General features: G+C 35.2%; 1 protein-coding gene across 1 annotated transcript; it reads left to right on the top strand.

The window, feature by feature from the left end:
• The first annotated feature begins 1,016 nt into the window (after positions 1–1,016).
• LOC100598579 (60S ribosomal protein L17-like) lies at positions 1,017–1,491 on the top strand. Its single transcript, XM_030823652.1, has 2 exons — positions 1,017–1,040; positions 1,153–1,491. Exons 1-2 carry the CDS (start codon positions 1,017–1,019, stop codon positions 1,489–1,491), a joined length of 363 nt encoding a protein of 120 aa, XP_030679512.1.
• Positions 1,492–16,903: the final 15,412 nt, after the last annotated feature.

Below are 16,903 nucleotides of genomic sequence, written 5' to 3' on the forward strand. Positions count from 1 at the left end.
TTCAGAGGGGAGAGAAAGCATTAGGAAAAATAGCTAACACATTCTGGGCTTAATGCCTAGATGATGGGTGGATAGGTGCAGCAAACCACTATGGCACACATTTACCTATGTAACAAACCTGCACATCCTGCACATATACCCTGGAACTTAAAATTAAAAATTTAAATTTATAAAAAGAAAAAAGATAGATATAATCTGATTCAGTGAAAAAATTCAGAGTTTTGACAATTTGCTTTCCTTCTCCCACATATTTTTTCAGACACCTGCTGATTGTATGCCCACAGTGCTTCTTTCAATCACCTGGTTTCTAAAATGGGGATAGTGGTAGCTGTCTCACAGAGTTAGTAGGATGGTTGCATGAGATAACTTATGTAGTTTCTGGCCCTGAGCTTGATAAAAATGAAGTGAGCAATAAATACAAATCTCCCCTTCTTCCTCTTTTTCATTCTGGTCCCATTTGTCTTCTGTATTACTCAGCAGATTATTGCCGTACTGTCCTCAGTGGTCCCTTGTTCTCTATCTTCTTTTGCAATTCACCTTCTACTCTACTTTTTGGACAAAAAAAAAAATGAGCTAATAACAGGGCCACTGGAAAGTTCGGGCTGCTAATCTCCCACAAATGTTTACTAATGAAATCCGTAAGATTTAATTTATATTTTGAGTGTTAGGTGAAAGACACGAGACATTTGTGAAATTCTAGTCCAAGCCATTTTCATGACATTTTAAAACATGCATTGTAGTCCTGGCTTAATCTATGCCCAATGCTTTCTTCTTAATAACACATTCTGAGAGCCCTCCCCTTCATGTTAGCTAGAATTAGCATCAATGTTTTTACTCTCTTTGCTGAGGTAGGAGAAAGTATGTAAGTCATTTCTAGTTGAATGTTTACTCTAATTAGGAACAATTTCTTTAAAGGAAAGTGGAACTATTACTGTATACAATTTAGAAATCTTAAAAGAAAATTTTAAAATCATTACAAAATATTCTTGCTGATGAACCTATTTCTGATTGCTGTAATGACAGGTCGCCTTGGATTGATGGTGAAATAAACCATATCCTAAGAAACCTTGATGTCAGATAAAATAAATTCATCTTGGCTGTAATGTTAATTTCAATCAAGGAAAATGACTCATTATCTCCATTTTGTTTCAGGCCAAGCAGTGGGGCTGGACACAAAGTCGGCGGCCCAAAAAGAGTGCTGAATTTTTGCTGCACATGCTTAAAAAAGCAGAGAGTAATGCTGAACTTAAGGGTTTAGACGTAGATTCTCTGGTCATTGGGCATATCCAAGTGGACAAAGCACCTAAGATGCGCCGCCGGACCTACAGAGCTCATGGTCGGATTAACCCATACATGAGCTCTCTCTGCCATATTGAGATGATCCTTACGGAAAAGGAACAGATTGTTCCTAAACCAGAAGAGGAGCTTGCCCAGAAGAAAAAGGTATCCCAGAAGAAACTGAAGAAACAAAAACTTATGGCACAGGAGTAAATTCAGCATTAAAATAAATGTAATTAAAAGGAAAAAATATCATTACAAAATATTATAATCCTGTACAATTTTTTGTGTCTATTGTTCATGCAGCAAAACACCTTCAAATAGGGCAATGACCAGAGTTGATGAAATTATACTCTGCCACGTCCTTTACAAAGCTCCCTCTCTCCAAAGAAGACTTTGTTTCCATGGGCAACAAAGCCGCAATGGCACACTGATTCTGAAGCACTCAGATTGACTTGCATGCCCCAAGGTAAACAGTTGCCTGCACCACATAAATACTGAAAGCAGAACTCTCTTGGTAAAAGACCTGACTAGCATGAATTGAGGGGTAAACTACAGGCTGCTCCAAAAAGCCTGCCTCCAACAGCTCCCTGATAAAAGTTCCCAGAGAGAGTGCTATATGCCCTGTGGTTTCAATAATTTCTACCACTTAGGGATAGTAGTCTTTTGTCAGATATTTGCAGCTTTTATATTGGTTTGACATAAAATAGAATGGCATTAATGTCATCATTGCCCTTCAAATTCCAGGTAGAACACGGTGTCCAGCAAATTTATTTATTTCTAAATCAAGGCAAGTTGAAGGAATTTTCTTCATGCTTTGAAACCAATAGTTTTGGGCATGTGTATACATAATCACACATTCATGGCTATAAACAAAAGTGGGAATAATTATCTTTATATCAACTTTCACAGTTAATTCTTTTTCTGTTTTATTTACAGGTTCAAATGTGTTTCATTGTATGATGTTAGGCTATTTCTAAACAGTTTGATAATAATTGCAACATTCAGATGATCTCAGCAATATTGTTTTAATAATGCGGGTAATTAGAATAAGAGCTTGTTCAACCTGGATGTTTTCCTCATCTTTCTCTCATCAAAATGTTCAAGTGAGAAAGTAGAGATAACATATCTGGAGGGAAAGATTCCTAGAATGTGATGGTGTTGGCTTTATGTGACGTATTTACAGCTATAACAGAGTTTACTCATACTCTGAACATTGTATCTTTTCCAGAAGCACTGAGTATTTTAGAATGTTTTTGTCCCATCCTGGTGGTGCATTTGTTCTGTGAAGAGAAGAAGCATGACATATAGCTCCCTATTGTATTCCCATCCCCAAGTATAACTTGCCATTTAAATATGACACTTAGTAAGACTTGTTGAAAGATTGGAATGTAAATTAACAAAAGCATATTCAGAAACACTAAAATAATTAAACCACACAGTCTACACTAGACCGAGAGATGCATAAACCAGTATGTAAAACATGCCAGTGTTGTGGTAGAAACATCCACGCATCTAGGACTCAGCCTCTCATATCCCAAAACATAGCAAAATAGTGAACTGATGCTCAGCAATAAAAGTATCTTACATTTGTGTAATTGTTTATGAAGCACATCATCTTATGTGATCTTCACCACTATACTATGAGTTCAGGAGAAAATCCATTTAATGATGTATACAATGAGTACAAGTTAAGGGAACTTGAATTATTTCCCTAAGGTTGCAAGAAAGTTACTCAAGTCCTCTGGATTCTTTCTTAATACTCTGTCTGTTATTCCCCTGTCTCCTCAGATTCTGAGTAGGAGAAAAGAAGATGAAGACTTGAGAATGCAGAGATAAGACAGCAGAGTCATTTAGTTGCAGATGGTCATTTAGCCACACAGAATTCAGATAAAATCCATTCAAAATTTTTGGAAGACTCATCCATTTAGAGAACCGTAGATTTATTGACAGAATTTAGACCGTGCTGTCAAGGTGTTAAAGAGAGATACTAATAGAAACGCGATTTTAGGCAGTTAATGCCAATATATTAATTACCAACATTGTAAAATGTTTTAAAATTTAAAGATCTTTTCTATCGATTATCTTATTTGATATTCACACAAATCATAATTGAGAGGCATTGAAACTGGCCTACACTTTCAGTGGACTCTATGTCCTATGATCTTTTTCAGTCCTAAGCTAATTGGCAAACATCCTGAAGGCCTTGGCAGTATTGCCAGCATGGTTTATAACCATGGCTAAGTCCCCAGCTGGGCCTGTTTAACTTCCAGTCGGGTCTATGGGCACTGCCTGCATGGAGCTTTCTGAAGTAAGCTCTCCAATTCCATTACAGACAGAGCACAACAGTAGGACTTAATCAGTTCTAATCCATACCATTTAATGGAAAAGTATCATTCAACATTTATTGAATATTTTCTATCTTCCAGGTACTGTGTGGTGCTGGCTTTCTTTCAAACAATGAAAATGAGTCTCTGCTCTCAACCAGATTCACACAACAGTTTATTCATTTTTCTATATGAAGAAGAGAACATAAGTTTACAATGAAGAAATGTCTTAAGCAAAACTTCTAAAGAATTAGTTTGCTGAATTAAGTCATAACTGTTGCTGCTATTATTAGATTACTTATCACCTAAATTATTTTTCACAAGAATCCACATTTAGCTTCAGGATTCAGAATAATAGTTTATTTAAAGTTACAGTTTAATGTCTTCTGTAAGCATTCATGACTTTTTTTTTTCTATTGGTAAAAATAGTTTATTTTGGTTTCCCAGGAGTGTTTATAACTGCAGGATTGATGTTTCTGTTATTCTGTTAGGCTTTTTTCTTCAAACAGATAATCTGGTTTCAGGTTATTCAGTAGCCTTCTCTTTTCCATGTGCTGAAAAGTTGATTTTGTAATGTTTCTGCTGGTACTATTTTATACATGAAAATTTCAAGGTCCATTTAAAAAAATCCATCAGAGGTAATATAATGCAAAGAGAAAAGAAACATGGGCTTCAGATTCAGTCAAGCAAGATTTTGAATGAAACCTCAGTTTCATCATCGATGAGTATTTATATTTACTTTGGGGAGTCAATTAGCTTCCCTGGCCTTCAATTTCTTCATCTGTAAATAGAGGTAAGATTTTCTGTCTTTAGGTTTTATTAAGAGTTACAAGGCAATTTTGGAATGGTCATAAGGAACCAAAAAAGAGCCTGCATTGCCAAGACAATCCTAAGCAAAAATAACAAAGCTGGAGGCATCACGTTACCTGACTTTTAACTATACTACAAGGTTAAAGTAACCAAACAGCATGGTACTGGTATCAAAACAGAGATATAGACCAATGGAACAGAACAGAGGCCTCAGAAATAACACCACACATCTACAACCATCTGATCTTTGACAAACCTAACAAAAACAAGCAATGCAGAAAGGATTCCCTATTTAATAAATGGTGCTGGGAAAACTGGCTAGCTATATGTAGAAAGTTGAAACTGGATCCCTTCCTTACACCTTATACAAAAATTAATTCAAGATGGATTAAAGACTTAAATGTTAGACCTAAAACCATAAAAACCCTAGAAGAAAACCTAGGCAATACCATTCAGGACATAGGTATGGGCAAGGACTTCATGACTAAAACACCAAAAGCAATGGCAACAAAAACCAAAATAGACAAATGGAATCTAATTAAACTAAAGAGCTTCTGCACAGCAAAAGAAACTACCATCAGAGTGAACAGGCAATCTACAGAATGGGAGAAAATTTTTGCAATCTACCTATCTGACAAAGGGCTAATATCCACAATCTGCAAGGAACTTAAACAAATTTACAAGAAAAAATTAATCCCATCAAAAAGTGAGCAGAGGATATGAACAGACACTTCTGAAAAGAAGACATTTATGCAGCCAAAAGACACATGAAAAAATGCTCATCATTACTGGTCATCAGAGAAATGCAAATCAAAACCACAATGAGATACCATCTCACACCAATAAGAATGGCGATCATTAAAAAGTCAGGAAACAACAGGGGCTGGAGAGGTTGTGGAGAAATAGGAATGCTTTTACACTGTTGGTGGGAATATAAACTAGTCCAACCATTGTGGAAGACAGTGTGGAAATTCCTCAAGGATCTTGAACTAGAAATATCATTTGGCCCAGCAATACCATTACTAGGTATATACCCAAAGGATTATGAATCATGCTACTATAAAGACACATGCACATGTATGTTTATTGCAGCACTATTCACAATAGCAAAGACTTGGAACCAACTGGAATGCCCATCAAAGATAGACTGGATTCATTAATAATAAATTTAAAACATACTGTTTAGTTTCTACTATGTATCAGGGACTAAAATAATGTCTCTTGTGGCCATTGTTCCTTTAAATTAATTTAAAGACACTGATATTTTGAAATTGTAGGATTTAACTAATTTTGATTCTACTTTACTGATGCTTTAAAGACTTAGAATGGTGCGTTACTAATTTTCTCAATGTCTGAACATAACTGGGACAAATATGGCTTTCAAGTCCCGTTTGATTTAAATGTCTGCCCTGAACACTACCATATTATTTATAAGGAACATACTGGTTATGACCATTATGACCCAAGACTAGAGTTTGTGAACAGCAACTGAATAACAGAAGGTTTATGTTGTGATGCCACTGAGAACCAGAAAAGATTTTCTGTTATGTCCTTCATTAAAGTGGTCTATTTTGCTTTGAATTCTGAAGGAAAACGTGGTTTTTGCGGAACTACTGTGACACACACACTGTCGCACACACACAAATGCATATGAATATAACACTGAAGTTACCTCAGCAACGTTACATCAATTGTTTCTTTAACCTAAGAAAAAGCCTTGAGAAAGATCTGAAATAGACAGTGCACCAGGACCTCTAAAGAAAGGTAAATCAAATAAACACTGTGAAATTGCAAAACAAACAAAGCAACAAAGAACAACAACAGGAAAGAAACCCGCAACAATGTGAGTTGGCCTGCACAGGACCAGCTGCTGCAATATTTTCTTGCTAGTAAATATTGCAAAGATTCTTTCAATTCTGTTTGCCATTAAGCATATTTGGACAGGTATCAACCTAATTCAATCCATTATTCTGTAAATAATATTTTTACAGAAAGGGAAGACAAAACTAAATCATTAATGATTTCTAAGATTACTCTCTGGACATGTTATGTAAAAGATGCTAAGTTGGTCCCTAGATCAAATATCGATTAATCTTAAATCTAAGTTTAATCTGATTTATGGTGAAGTTCAATAGATCTGGCCCTTTTTAAGTTACCCACATTTATAGGCAGTGTACATCTATGTAAGACTTTTGTATGAGTCTTCCATTTGGGCTTTCTTTTTTTTTTTTTTTTTTTTTTTTTTTTTTTTACTTATTACTAAGCTTCATTTTAAAGTACTTGCTTCAGACAGCTGTGGTAGAATCTACTCTATTGTCAGTGACATCTCTTTTAGTGGTTACCCTCAGAGGATGCAGATTCCATGCCTCTGAGTCTGTCCTGTGATAAGAGAACTAGATTAAAATAAAATTTGTGGCAGAGCCAAGCTTGTTTCATCTTTGACTCTTCTTCTGTTTTAAGAAGTCTCAAACATGATTCTCTGCACTAAAAGGACATCACTTTTGATTTCAAACACCTTAAGTTTCTAGTTACTTTTTACTCTGGCAGATATAAGAAGACACAGAAGGCCGGGCGCGGTGGCTCACGCTGGTAATCCCAGCACTTTGGGAGGCCGAGGGGGGCGGATCACGAGGTCAGGAGATCGAGACCACGGTGAATCCCCGTCTCTACTAAAAATACAAAAAATTAGCCGGGCGTGGTGGCGGGCGCCTGTAGTCCGGAGAGGCTGAGGCAGGAGAATGGCGTGAACCTGGGAGGCGGAGCTTGCAGTGAGCCAAGATTGCACCACTGCACTCCAGCCTGGGTGACAGAGCGAGACTCCGTCTCAAAAAAAAAAAAAAAAAAGAAGACACAGAAGAAATCTCTCGTTAAAGATGGCAAAAATGTTAAAAATGGTAAAACCAGTGCTCATTTATTAAATGATGTAATGTAGTGTACAAGGAAAAATTTTCTGTGAATTCTACAGCCACACATTTTAAAATTGGCATGTCTATCATATATTGCACATATAATTTGTATTTCAGATAAAAGTACATATTTGTCAACTGGCTTAGAAAAAACACAACTGAGGTTGAGGAACTAAAAATATAGAGATATAAAGAGTATACCCTGAGCCTTAATGCTAGTTGTAACTATTAAGAGCTTTTTGCTATGGCAAACAATGTGAATGTTGACATAAATGTGTTTGTGGTAAGTGTGTAACCCTAGGAAAATTACTGCTGATTTTCTTAGCTATAGAAACTCAACACTCCTAAATGACATGCAATAACATGAAGTGTCTGACCCAATAACTAAAGAAGCAAGTACTTAATTACAAGGTATTTGGAAAACCGAATGTCAGGCAACTCTCCTGTTATAGATTGGTTATATTTGGCAAATTTAAAAGGCAAATGGATAGCCCTTTCTTATCAGTGAGTCATATGTGCAGTATGGAATGACATTCATGTGACAGTGGAAAGCCTATAGACCCTGGAGACAGATAAATTACTTTGGAGATTTTGTGGAGAGTTTTATCAATAGTTTACTTGCAAAGAGGTGGACAGAATTTAGGAAAGCCAACAACGGATGGTTTAGTATTCCTGGCCTCACAACAGGTAGAAACCCTTACCCTATGTCTGAAGGAGCAGGGAGGGAGTGACTCCCAAATTCTGAGAGGGCTGCCTCACAGGTAGTCTGCAACAGAGGGACTCAGATGATCCACAGTGACCCAGCAGGAAGAATAAATACACAAACCTTACTGTTCTATAGTTGGCCCTCAAATTATCTGCTTGTCCTCCACTGGAAAAACCTAAGAGAAAAGGGTAAGGAAATACACTGATGTGGGTCATTGAGGTCAGCTCCAAGGCAAGGCGGAGGAGGACAGAAGCCCAGGAAGGAGTTCAGAGAAGGCAGTGGAGTAGACCCAGCACATATACCACGTTTGTGGACATTAGATCACCAAAGAGAAATTATTTTATTATTTAACTTCAATGACATGTATATCTCTATTTTTCAATTCTTTGCAGCCCCCTCTTTAACTTTACAAAATTAGGAAAGAGATGTTACGGAATCAACCATGTTTTCCTTTTCAGCTCTGTTGCCAACAGGAAACCCCTAGGTAAAATCTATGATCAATAACAGTAACTATATTAGCAATAACTATAATTGATTTCATTTGTTTCCTGTTCCTTTTCATGTCTTTATTTTATTTCTTGACAATTTTCCTAGCTTAATTGCACTTTTAACTATTGGCTATATATGCATACTGGCTGAATTCAAATTCAGCTCTACTGCTTGTTAGCTGTGTGAACTTGGACAAATGACTTACATTTGCTAAGTATTAGTTTGCTCATGTGAAAAATGAAGATATTTTTATATGTCTTAGGATTTGTCAATTCATATGGGAGAAACGCAATAAATTTTATTTGCAATTATTGTTTCTGGGAAATGATATGAGTAATTCATAAGTAATTAATAATTGTTATGAACTATTAATTTGTGTAAATAATCATGCATTATGAAATAACCACACTTTCTTAATCTGAACTCAGAAGTAATATTTTCCTCACAATATTGTTGTGAATATGAAATGAGATAAAACATTGAAAGGTTTTTTGTGATATATAATGCACATGTACATACTTGATTCTATTTTTATTGGCAGTAATAGACCCTTCTCCTTTGGTAATAAGTTCTCTCCAGTGGGAGAAGTAGGTTAGTTGAGCTTTAATCACATCTCAAATGGCCCAACAATGTGTGTCTTGTGGCTAAAATACTACCAGAAGGGGGAGTGCAGTCAGTTCCTACCTTTTTTTTTAGCATTTGCTATAGGAAGTGAGAAGTTTGAGTAAAAAAGAGAGACTGACTTCCGTGTATTTCTTTGCAGAACGAGAATAAAAACTGTAATACGGAAATAAGGAGAATGTTTTATAAATGTACTTACCCATAGTTTTTTTAAATAGTTAGAACTCAGAAAAGTAAGGTACTTTTCCAAGGTTATATTTTAAGTGATTAGGCCAGCAAGGGAAACGATAAAGAGCAACCCAAGAAACAACAGAATAACAAGGGCACTCCTTTGGCATAGATTAAAGTCAGTTGCAAAACACTTATGATTTACTATTCTTCCTTAATGGAAGTATTAAAATATGTATATGTTATTTATAATGTATACAAAGCTAAATGGTTTGTAATCTCTAAAGAGAATCCATGTATTTTAGAACAAAATCCTGGGTTAAATCAATCTACTGAAATACCCTTTCTTTATGATTTGTACTGGTAAATATGTAAACCTATGAAAAATATCTTGGCACATCTTTAAAATATAATAAAGTTTTAAGTGTCTGTGTGTGTGTGTGTCTGTGTGTGTACAATCACAATGCTGACCACTCCACATATTTTTTTTTAACGTGGGGAAGATTTGGTAATTTGTGTAACGTAGATGGGTATGGAATATGAATCTAGAATTGTCTTGCAGTTTGGAGCCCTTTAATATACTTATATGCAGTTTGCCCTATGAAAGCTTCATGGACTGGTAGAATTACAATGAAACAGTTTCAGGATTTCTTGGTTATAGTCCCAATGCAGTTGTAGATGAACACTGTGACCTTGGTCAAAGTCATTTAACCTCTCTGGATCTGTTTATTCATCTCTAAAACCTTGAGATTGAACTCTTTGCTCTCTAAGGTTCTGATGAGAGGTAAAATTTTATGATTCTCAATGAGTTGATTATTGAGGTCTTTTGTGGTCAAGTTTGCATTCTTCATTGTTTAAGGCAGCAACGAACTAGAATAACCTCTTCTCCAAAATTAGAATATTCTGCAACTTGTTAGAAATGGATAAAAATATTTCAAGGATAATAATGATCACATTACTTGATCTAGGCACAAAACTAAAAAATTCAAAACAAAGCCTATTTACCATCTCTTTAAGTGCTTCCCTTGTTCAAAAAAAAATCAAGACAGAGACTCGTTATTCCCTATAGCTCAAAGCTACATAACACTGTGGGTGCTTTGGTTAATGCCTTTGCTGTAGTCTGACATCCTCTTCGGATCTGCTACTGGTCCTTGTCAGTGCCAGTGACAAAGCCTGGTTTCTCTTTCATACACAAAGCGCCAAGTGGATTTAAGAGAAAGGCAGGACAGCGTCTTTTCTGTTGCTTAGATTTTTTTTTTTTTTTTTGTCACACATTGTATCTCACCTCTCTATTCTGTGGTCACTGGTCTGTATTCCAACTTTAATTCCCTCATAGATGTTAAAGAGACGTCATATCCCCAGGGCCTGTCTTAAACAGAATAGCATAGGAGAAAAAGGCCGTCTTTGGGAAATTTTAACCTCCCTTTTCAGAACCATCATCAAGTGCCTAGCTCATGCCTCATTCTCTCCAGGCTAGATTTCAATACTATATTATCTGTTAGCTGGTAAGTATTTAAGAGCATGCCCACTCAAGGGGGTTTGCCTTACGATAGTGCAATATAATGGTAAAAAATCTTGAGAACCAAAGGAATTAGGGCTGTAAATGTTAAACAGAAATGAGTGCCATTTACAAAAACAAGCCTCCCTGGGACAAGGAGAAAAGCTAAAAGTCACTGTAAATATATGAATTCCCACATGTAGATCCATTTGGTATTATAAACAGATAGATTGGGCAGGTAATATGGTATATTGGAAAAAGCAGACCTATATTTAAATTTTAGCCCTCAGCAAGGTTATTTCCCTTCCCTCAGCCCAAATTCTCTAATCAAAAAAATGGAAATTGTATAACTCCATGTGGGCTTTCTATGAAGTGTAATTGAAATGATTTATTTAGAGTCTCTGGCACAATTACCTTGAAACTCATAAGTATTTCCTAAATATTAGTTATTTTCCTCTTAGAAACTATTGTAGAAAATAAAAAGCTGGTCATTTGCATGTTTCACATAATATTAACCACAATTAACAGTGGCATAACAATTTTTTTTTAACATAACAAGCAATCTGGAAGTAGGTAGATGCTGGCATCAATTCACAAGGTCAGTGATATCAGGGGTATACTCTGCAGTTCTTTTGTCTTTCCCATACTGCTTACACAATGACTGCAATTTTTTTCTGGGCATCACATCTATATTCAAGATGCTAAAGATAAAATGATAAATCTTTTGTTATGAAATAATAAGGACTTCTAGAAGTCCAACATCAGAATTTCCTTTAATTTTATTGGGCACAGTGGGCCATGTGACTAGGTCTAGCTGCAAGAGAGGCTGGGAAGCAAAGAACGGGATACCATTCTAGAATTAAACCAATAATGATCCGTTGTCTGGGGCCAATATAAACTCCATTCTGAAACTAGGTTTCATCTTCCTGTCAGAATGGAGAACTAGCGTGTCCTGCCGGAACCTTCTCTACAAAGTAAATATATGGAAATAAAGGAGAACATGGATCTTAGGAACTTACAAAAAAATGAGAAATCCTTGGGAAGACAGAAGGCTATCATGAAATGTTGTGGGTCTGTGTGACTCTTTGTGGAGGGATAGCTGCAGCCAGGCACTGACGGTAACTAAAAGTGGCAGCAAGGGAATAAGTTAGAGGAACACTCTCTATTTCCACTTTCCCCCTTTCCTGCATTGCCTTGGATTATCATGTCCTCTTCGTCAGTGAGAGAAATAAAAAACTACAACAGGTTTTGGATGGGCAATGACAGAGATGTCAAAAGCCCGACTACAGAGAGGAAAACAGGTACATGCTGATCTTCTCCCTCTACAACACCCAGGAAACTTAGATGACAACCTAAGAAAATTTTCTCTGCTAATGTTGTAGATTTCTATGAACTAAAATCAGAAGAGTTTCTTAGTAGAGAAGCATCAGATAGGAGTTGTTGATTTGTCCTGTTTTAGCAGATTGTGTATTTCAAGAAATCACTTCATTGCTTGTAGGTTATCAAATTTGTGAGTTATTTATTGTTTTCCTGTATTATCTTTTTATTATTGTTTTGTTATTTATTTATTATTTTATTTATTTATTTGTATTGTTTATTTATTTGTTTCCTGTATTATCTTTTTAATGACTATGGCATCTATAGTGATATGCTCTCTTTCATTGCTGGCATTATTAATGTGTTTGCTTTCTCTTTTTCTAGTTAGCCTGGCTACAGTCTTAATGATTTCATTGATCTTTCAAAGACTAGCTTTTGATTTTGTTGACTTTTTTCTATTGACTACCTGTTTTCAAATTCATTGACTTCTGTTCCAATTTTTATTATTTCTTTTCTTTTACCTACTTTAAACTGAATTTGCTCCTTTTTTCCTAGTTTCTTATGTGGATGCTTAGATAATTGATTGTAGATCTCTCTTATTTTCTAATATATACATTCAATGCTATAAAACCCCATTAAGATCTGCTTTTGCTGTCTTCCACAAATTTTGACAAGTTGTGTTTTCATATACCTATTGTTCAAAATACTTTTGAATTTATCATGATATTTCTTATTTAACCTATGTGTTATTGAAAAGCGTGTTGTTCATTCTCCTTGTGTTTTGGGATTTTCCAGTTATCTTTCTGTTATTGATTTGTAGCTTAATTTCATTGTGGTTTGAAAGCACACATTGTATGACTTCTATTCTTTTAAATTTCCTAAGGCATGTTTTACAACCCCGAATGTGGCCTGTCTTGCTGAATATTCCATGTGAGCCTGAGAAGAAGGTGTGGTCAGCTGTCGATGGATAAAGTAGACTACAAATATCCGTTATATCCAGTTGACTGATGATTGTGTTATGTTCAACTACGTCCTAACTGATCTTCTGCCTTCTGGATCTGTTCATTTCTGACAGAGGAGTGTTGAATTCTTCAACTGTAATACTGGATTCATCTATTTCTCCTTGCAGTTCTGTCAATTTTTGCCTCACCTATTTTTATGCCCTGTTGTTAGACATACACACATTAAAGATTTTTATGTCCTCTTGGAGAATGAATCATTTATCACAATGTAATAATGTTTTTAAAATTTCTATTTTAGGTTCAGGGGTACATGTGCAGGTTTGTAATACAGGTAAGTTGTGTGCCACAGAGATTTGGTGTACAGATTTTCTGTCACCTAGACAATAAGCATAGTACCCAACTGGTAGTTTTTTGATCTTCTCCCTCCTTCCGTGCTCTACACTCAGGTAAGCCCTGGTGTTTCTTGTTTCCTTTTTTTGTGTCCATGTGTCCTCACTGTGTAGCTCTCACTTATAAAGGACAAAATGTGGTATTTAGTTTTCTGTTCCTGTGTTAGTTGGCTAAGACCACCAGCTCCATTCATGTTGCTGCAAAGAACATGAGTTTGTTCTTTTTTTATGGCGGCATAGCATTACATGGTGTACATGTACTGCATTTTCTTTATCCAGTCTAAGATGGGCATTTAAGTTGATTTCATTTCTTTGTTGTGAATAGTGCTGCAATGACCATATGATATGCCTGTATGTGTCTTTATGGCAGAACGATTTATATTTCATTTGGGTATCTACCTAATAATGGGATTGCCGGGTTGAATGGTAATTCTGTTTTCAGTTATTTGAGAAATCACCACACAGCTTTCAACAATGACTAAACTAATTTACATTTCTACCAGCAGTGTAAAAGTGCTCCCTTTTCTATGCTTGCTGGCATCTTATTTTTTTGAATTTTTAATAACCATTCTAACTGGTGTAAGATGGCATCTTAATGTGGTTTTGAGTTGCATTTCTCTAATAGTTAGTGATGTTGAGCATTTTTTTCATATGCTTCTTGGCCACGTGTATGTCTTCTTTTGAAAAGTATCTGTTCATGTCCTTTTCTCACTTTTTAATAGAGTTGTTTTTTGTTTGTCAATTTGTTCAAGTTCCTTATAGAATCCGGATATTAGATCTTTGTCAGATGCATAGTTTTCAAATATTTTCTCCCATTCTGTAGGTTGTCTATTTACTCTGTTGGTAGTTTATTTTGCTGTGCTGAAGATTTTTAGTTTAATTAGGTTATATTTAGTCAAGTTTTGTTTGTGTTGCAATTGGTTTCGGTATCTTTGTCATGAAGTCTTTGCCAGAGACTATGTTCAAAATAGTATTTTCTACATTATCTTCCAGGGTTTTTATAGTTTTAGGTTTTATATTGAATGAATTGATTTTTTTATATGGTGTAAGGAAGGGATCCAGTTTCAGTCTTCTGTATATGGCTAGCCAGTTACCTCAGCACCACTTATTGAATAGAAAGTCTTTTCCCCATTGCTTGTTTTTGTCATCTTTGTGAAAGATTAAATTATTGTAAATGTGTGACATTATTTCTGGGCTCTCTATTCAATTATAGCTCTATATGTCTATTTTTGTAAGTTTTCTTGCTTTGAAGTTTGCTCTATCTGAATTAATATAGCTACACCCACTTTCTTTTGGTGTTAGTATGATACATCTTTCTCCATCTATTTACTTTTAGTCTATATGTGTCTTTACCACTAAAGTGAGTTTTTTGTAGACAACATGTGTATGAGTCTTGTTTTTGAACCACTCTAACAGTCTGTCTTTTAATTGGTACATTTAGACCATTCATTAAAAGGTATTATTGATATTGTTATACAATATATAATATCTAATATCTATAATATTTGTTACCTTTTCTATTTGTTGTACTTTTTTTTCCTTTCACTCTTTTTCTGCCTTTTGTGGTTTTAATTAAGCATTTTATATGATTCAATTTTCTCTTCTTTCTTAGCATGTTAGTCATATATCTTTTATTACTTTTTAGTGGCAGCTCTAGAATTTGCAATACACATTTACAATCCAGTTAGACTTTTCAATAATACTATACCATTTCACAGGTATTGTAAGTACCTTATAATAACAAAATAATTCTAATTTCTACCTCCTATCTCTTCTATCATTTTTGCCATTCTTTTCACCTATATATAAGCATATATAAACATGAATATGTACATGTATAAGATATACACATAAGCATACATAATCAAATACATTGTTGTTATTATTACTTTGAATAAATGTATCTGGTAGATTAAGAATGAGATGAGAAATTTTATTTTACCTCCCCTTATTCCGTCTTTTGTGCTCCTTCTTTAGTTATACAGATATGTATTTCTGATAATTTCCCTTCTTTCTAAAAAATTACTTTTAGCATTTCTTGCAAGACAGGTATATCGGCAAAACATTTTTATCAATTTAATTTTTGTTTATCTGAGAAAGTATTTTATAAGATATAAAATTCTAGGTAGATATTTTTGCTTTTTCTTTCAACACTTTAATGATTTCACTTCACTCTCTTACATGGATTTGGAGGAGAAGTCAGATATACTTCTTATCTCTGTTCCTCTATAGTAAGATGTGATTTCCTTCTAGAATTTTTTAAGATTTTTAAAAAAACTTTTGATTATAGTTTGAATATAATATATCTGGATGCAATTTATTTATTTTTATTTTATTTACTTTGCATTTATCATACTTGGTGTTCTCTGATTTTCCTGGATTTGTAGTTTGTTGTCTGACATTAACTTGGGAAATTGTCAGCCATCAGTTTCAAATATTTCTTCTGTTTCTTTTATTTTTTTTCTCTGTCTCATATTCCCATTACACATATGCTTCACTTTTTGCAGGTGCCCACAGTTCTTGGATATTAAAGTCTAGGGAAATCTTTTTTCCCTTTACTTTTCAGCTTTGGAAGTTTATATTAAGATATCCATAAGGTCAGTAATTCTTTGTTCAGCCATGTCCAGTATAATAATTTTTTTAATAAGAAAAAAGAAACTAAGCAATTGTGATAGGCAAAAGGAACTTTTCAGATGTGATTAAATTAGAGTAGTGAGATGGAAGATTATTCTTGATTGTCTTGGTGAGTCCAAATGTGAAAAGAGAAGCAGAGAGAGATTTTGAAGAGGCTATTCTCTGGCTTTGAAGATAGTGGAAGGGACCAGGAGCCAAGAATTACAAGGAAGGCAGCTCTCTTATTGCCCATATGAGTTCTTCTTGCCTGCTGCCCAGAAAAATCCGGTAGTCTGAGATAGTAGAAGTTGCAGCAGAGAAAGAGTTTAATAATTGCAGGGTGACAAAGAAAGGAGGAGGGGAAATATTTCTCAAATCCACCTTCTCTAGAATTCAAAGGCTAGGATTTTTCCAGGATGGTTTGACAGGCAGGGAGCTAGGGGATGGGGAATGCTGATTGGTTAGGTTGGGGATGAAATCATCAAGGCGTTGAAACTTTCTTGTGTGCTGAGTCAGTTCCTGGATGGAAGTCACGAAACTTGTTGAGTCAATTTCTTGGGATGGGTTCCTGGTCCAGATGGTACCGGTTGGTCCACCAGAATGTGAAGCCTGAAAAATTCTCAAACACCAGTCTTAGGTTTTACAATAGTGATGTTATCTATAGGGGCAACTGAGGAAATTATAAATCTTGTGACCACTGGCTACATGACTCCTGAGCAGCAGGCACTTGCAAATAGGTAAGTTAATAAAACATTGATCTGTTAGAGTTAACTGTACCTACATCTTAGCAGAAGAAACAATGACTTGTAAGAGTTAAAC

The sequence above is a fragment of the Nomascus leucogenys genome, chromosome 12 (genome assembly GCF_006542625.1).
Source record: "Nomascus leucogenys isolate Asia chromosome 12, Asia_NLE_v1, whole genome shotgun sequence".
Classification (NCBI taxonomy): Eukaryota; Metazoa; Chordata; class Mammalia; order Primates; family Hylobatidae; genus Nomascus; species Nomascus leucogenys.

Bases quoted from the DNA above. Each gene is read 5' to 3' on its own strand.
- LOC100598579 (XM_030823652.1), top strand. From the start codon at position 1,017: ATGACAGGTCGCCTTGGATTGATG. The intron at 1,041-1,152 runs GTGAAATAAACC...ATTTTGTTTCAG, and splicing joins CAGGTCGCCTTGGATTGATG to GCCAAGCAGTGGGGCTGGAC.